The following is a 4,969-nucleotide window of genomic DNA, read 5'->3' as shown; positions in this document are numbered from 1 at the left end:
AAGCAAGAAGATAAAATTCCAGTAATAAAGACAAGGTATCACTTTCTCATGCGGATTCAAGGCATTTAACTCACCTTCGAAGTACTAACATAAACCACATAAACGAAAAGATGCTCACACAATTCAGAGCTCTGCATACTGATCAATTCAACGTACACTTCCTGGAAGTAAAATCACTCTAACAGAGAATACATGGTACAGACCACACCACCTCAAAGCAACATAAGAACTGCTTTATTGATTGCAGTTAACATGTTACAATTAAATTATGATTTCAAGCATTAATTCAGATGCTTATAGTAAGTATAAGCTGCCATCATAGTCACATGGAATTGGACGAAGAGATGCTAGTCACTGGGACATCTTGAACTGGAGTCATTTCTGCTTCTTGGGCATTGAAGCTACCATCAGCTCATAAAGAACATACCCTGTTCCTGAAGAAAGAAAGAAAAAAAAAAGATTTTCATAATGCTAAAAGAATAACAGAATTTCTTTCAAGTCAGCTTTCCTTTCCCAGTTTGTTCGTGAAAAAATATTTACAATAAGCGATTTGTATTTCAGGGGAAAAAAAAAAGTCTCTCCACAGACCGTATGAAAAACAAAGGCATAGAAATAAAGAAGTAGGGAGAGGGATGTTTGCAGAACCTACATAGATGATAAGAGTAATGGTTACTCATTCTTAAGGTAACTCAACAGAAAATCCTTTGGATATCGGTATAGTTAATTACAGGCTATTACAAAACCATGCAATAAGCAACAAAGAACTTAAATATAGGCAGTACCATGACGTTTGGCTATATTCTGCTAGTCTTCACAGCATGTGAAACCTCAGTAATTCAACTATCACGTAGCACTAAAAAGAGTCTAACTAGTGAGAAAACCGGTATATGTATAACTACATTTTACTCCTTTTCAGAGTAAGTTTTCTTAGTTATTTGTGCTTTTTCTAACATTTTTACATGAATTCTGAAGGAGTACTCGGCACATAGCACTATTAGTCAGGGTGGGGGGAAGGTTTCAGATGAGAAGACAAAACTGATAAAACAAATACATAGTAGATCTAGAGGTTTTTTTTTTTTTCTTCTCTACACGCTTTTTGCATATTCTAAAGAACAAACTTAAGGAACCAAATAACTAATTTAGAGAGGAAGGGTCGGCCATGTTGGAAATAATACCAAAAAAGTATTTTTAGTATTAGAAGGTCGGAAATTGTACTAAAGCGTAGATGTTTTAGTATTAGCCTTACCAAAAACTGAGAGACCCATGGTGACTCTATACAGCAGCCCATCCATTGCACCACCTTTAAGATACACTGGGAGGCCATTATCCTCCTAATGGAAACAAGGGACAAAATGAAACTAGTTAAATACAGTTCTTGCAATATTGCATTAACGTAACTAGAATTACGTGGAACAAGGATTATTTCCCAAAATTATCTTCACTACCCACAAAAGACTCTGAAAATCTTAAAAACTTCATATAGATTCAGCCTTGTCTTTCAAGTTTTCACTCTGCTATCATGTGAACACTTGCTATGCAGGTGTAGTAATGGTGTGCGTGTTCATTTTTAAAACAGTGACCAGCATATGCTTGAACAATTGAGACACCGGTTGCCAGCCCCTTCGGGCCCACAGGTTACAATTTCCACCCCTAGAAACTTCCCATCAGCCTCCAGAACAGTCAGGCCTCACTACAGGGAACAGAAGCAAGGGGAGGAGCCTCTCTCTACTGTTCCTGCTATCATACAGGAAACTGTTTTGCTCAACCTGAAGTGAAACTCCCTGGACACTGGATCCACGTGATCTTAACCCTTGCTGGCAAGTTTATGCTGCTCTGGAATTCCAGCCTGCCCCTAGTGCTGGTGATATATAGCTCTGTCCAGCTGAACTTGCTGCTGCACAAGAAAGGAACTGCAGGAAGAAACAGTTCTTGGCCAGACAGGTGACAGACATAATGTAGAAATCACCCACTAGCAGAAACAGAACCTCTGACCTTCCCCATCATCAACATCCTGCTTCTCCCTAGCTGTCAGTGAACACTGTGCTCTTCAGGTAGTGTCCCATCAAAAATGGCCTTCTCTTTCAGGTGAAAGAAAAGCAACAAGACACAAAAGCTATTAAAATGTTAAACTATTTACACATTTCCCCTTTCACGTTCCTAAGTTCAGACTCATCTACCCTCAATATGAAACTACTGCTCCAGGTTGAGGCACACAGTTGTGAGTACACTCTTAAGTACCCACCGCTTTGGGATTTGCAGAACCACTAGTTCTCACTAGGTGGCCTATCAATCAAAAAGAAATGCATTCAGAAAATATTTTTAAAGATTCAGTATTTTTCTAGGAGAAAATCCAGTTCCCTAAAACTTTCCGTGTTTTCATAACTGGAAAATATAATAATGTCACACCCTCATTATGGGGCTCAAAGACAATGTATTTGCAAGATTAACAGTTTGATTTTTCAGTATAGTTCTGTCCTCTCAATGTTGATCTTTATTTGTTCTTAGTACCTACTCCTCCGGCCCATTTCAGAGTATTCTATCATATCTTTGTACAGTACCCACTACTCATAAGAAACTTTATTCTTTATAAGCAATATATATGCAATTACAATCTACCAAAATCTTGTTATTTTACAAGGCGATACAGTGTTCACTCAATACCTGGAAAAGCTTCTGCTTCTCAGGAACTCTGTTTTCAAGCTGCCTGCGTGAAGCAGTGCTTATGGTCCTCTGGGAAATCTGGCGAAGATTCTAAAATAAAAGATAAACAGCGTTTTAGAAACAGTGAAAATTTTCAGCTATAACCACAATGGCATGGAAGTGGAGGAGGCAGCTTCAGAATAAATTTAAAAAAAAAAAAAAGGAAGAAAAAAGCTTCACCAAAAAACACTGATTTGAAATTCAGTAAGTCCTCCAAGAGACTACTTAATAGATGAATTGACTGGCTACCTAAAAAGGAACAACTCGAAACAACTACTTTCAGTAAGAAACAACAGATTTACAGATCTGCAGCATACAGGTCTGCAGGTCTTCCACGTTAGCACCCTTTGGGGGGAAAAATCTCTGCCCCAACCCCTCAGACCTCAGTTTTAGGCACCGTTTGCTGTGACAGCCCCCTGACTCTAGCACTGAGGGCTGGAGATGATAAATATTTAAGACAGCTGTGTTGGTGCAGATAAGCATCTTCCCTCACAGCTGCAGCTCAGCAGCTAGCACAACAGCTGACCTTCAGAGGGCTGCAGAAGGCAACGTTACCTGCACAGCTCACAGACACTCAGCCAGGACGTGTTCCTGCTGTGGAATTGCAGAGGTGCTCAGGGCAGGCCACCAAAATGAAATTCTTCTGGTGGGTCAAGATCTGCCTGCCTTAACGTGCCACGTCTCAAAATTAATTTAGCTGAATCTTTCAAGAATCTCTATGCTTTCAATGGTATCCCCCGAACGGAGGAGGATCTATCTCCCTCCTCCCCCACGAAATAACACCACCACCCCTACAACACCACCACCCCTACAATAACCACCGCTGCCAGGGGGCAGGCGCATGGACGATGCCGGTTTCAAGTACAGGCCCTCTCCCCGTCTCCCACCCCAAACAAACACACACTAAAAGCTCTCCGTTTTAAAAACAGGCAGGTTACGGCAGCGGCCTAGACCCAGCGATGAAGCTGCGGTCCCCTCAAGCGCTCAGGGCCGGTCACTAGGTGGAGCGAGCGGGACGGGACCCGAAATGGCACCGGGACCGCCGCCAGCAGCTCACCCCCAGCTCCCAGGGGAGCCCCCTGCCCCTTCCCCCGCGCCCCCCGTGCCGTGCTGGGCCCCTCACCATCAGGCTCCGCCACATCGCGGCTGTTGGTCCCGTCACCTCCCGGCGGCAGCGGCAAGGGCAGCGGAAGGGGAGGCGGCCCCGGCGGGAAGCGGCCGGGCCCACAGCACCGCCCCGCCGCGCACAAAATGGCGGCTTCCAGCGCCCGGAGGGTGAACGGGGAATGAGTGCCCCGGGGCTTTTCCCGGTCCCCTCTAGGTCAAAGGTGGTCCTCGGTGAAATTATCGATGCAGGCCGGCACCGAGGAAGTTTTTGTTAAAAAATTCTGGACCTGGAGAGGGCCGGAAGGGTAGCCTGGGAGGGTACCATACAGACACCCTAAACATCCTCGGGGGTGCCCCATCCCTGGAGGCGTTCCAGGCCAAGCTAGATGGGGCTCTGAGCAGTCTGGTCTAGTGGAAGGTGCTCCTGCCCATGGCCGGGGGTAGAATTAAATGATCTTTAAGGTCTTTTCCAACCCAAACCATTCCATGATTCTATGATCCTCCTGGGGGCAAGGTGCTGAGCTAGCCTCAGCTGTGGTCAGATCCAGTCAAGTGGCTTGTAGGCTCCTTGGGATAAACGCAACATCCCTCGTTGAGCTGCAATACATAGGAAGAACAAAACTAAAACACACACCACCCACTTCCTCGAACTTTATTAGTAGCAAGGATATTGAGTATTCTACATAAAAAAAAAAAAAGTTCACTTTCATGATTTACAATCAGAGACAGTGAGGTAAAGCCAGATTTGTATGAAACGCAAATCTATTTGAACCTAAAGCAAGCAGCTGTTTGCCTTTTAAGTAAGCCCTCTGACAAGCCTGTTTTCTGCATTGCAGATTCATCCCTTTAACTTCATCTTCTCACGCTTCATCTTGACCCTGAAATAATGCTGTCAGGAACACTACTTGGTGATTTTGCTGCAGTTGCAGCGCACTCCAATTTTGGCATTACACTGCTTTTTGCACTGGTGCCAAACCTCATGATGAATAATGTGTGTCAAAGACAGCAAATCAGTGTTCAACCTAGCATAGAAATAACAAGGATCATATCTCAAAGCACAGCACTTCTCAGTCTGATGAGATGCCCCAGAGAGAAGCTATTTAAAAATGCAAAGATGGAGGAGTATTTATAGATACAGCCTTAGCTGAGTATGATATTAAAA

At 43.8% G+C, this 4,969-nt stretch overlaps 1 protein-coding gene across 1 annotated transcript; it reads right to left on the bottom strand.

Moving 5' to 3' along the window:
* Positions 1-212: 212 nt before the first annotated feature.
* On the bottom strand, positions 213-3,954 carry COX7A2 (cytochrome c oxidase subunit 7A2). The gene is made up of 4 exons (XM_080584067.1): positions 3,824-3,954; positions 2,662-2,751; positions 1,247-1,331; positions 213-434 (listed from the first exon to the last, which is right to left on the bottom strand). Exons 1-4 carry the CDS (start codon positions 3,839-3,841, stop codon positions 376-378), a joined length of 252 nt encoding a protein of 83 aa, XP_080440193.1. The 5' UTR covers positions 3,842-3,954; the 3' UTR covers positions 213-375.
* Positions 3,955-4,969: the final 1,015 nt, after the last annotated feature.

This window comes from Anser brachyrhynchus (assembly GCF_964034855.1).
Source record: "Anser brachyrhynchus genome assembly, chromosome: 3".
Taxonomy (NCBI): Eukaryota; Metazoa; Chordata; class Aves; order Anseriformes; family Anatidae; genus Anser; species Anser brachyrhynchus.
The sequence above is the reverse complement of the archived record's forward strand: the minus strand, read 5'-3'. Positions and strand labels throughout refer to the sequence as shown.

Coding starts and splice junctions, on each gene's coding strand:
- COX7A2 (XM_080584067.1), bottom strand. Junction 1,332..2,661: donor AGAAGCAGAAGCTTTTCCAG/GTATTGAGTGAA, acceptor TGTTTCCATTAG/GAGGATAATGGCCTCCCAGT. Junction 435..1,246: donor CATGGGTCTCTCAGTTTTTG/GTAAGGCTAATA, acceptor TTCTTTCTTCAG/GAACAGGGTATGTTCTTTAT.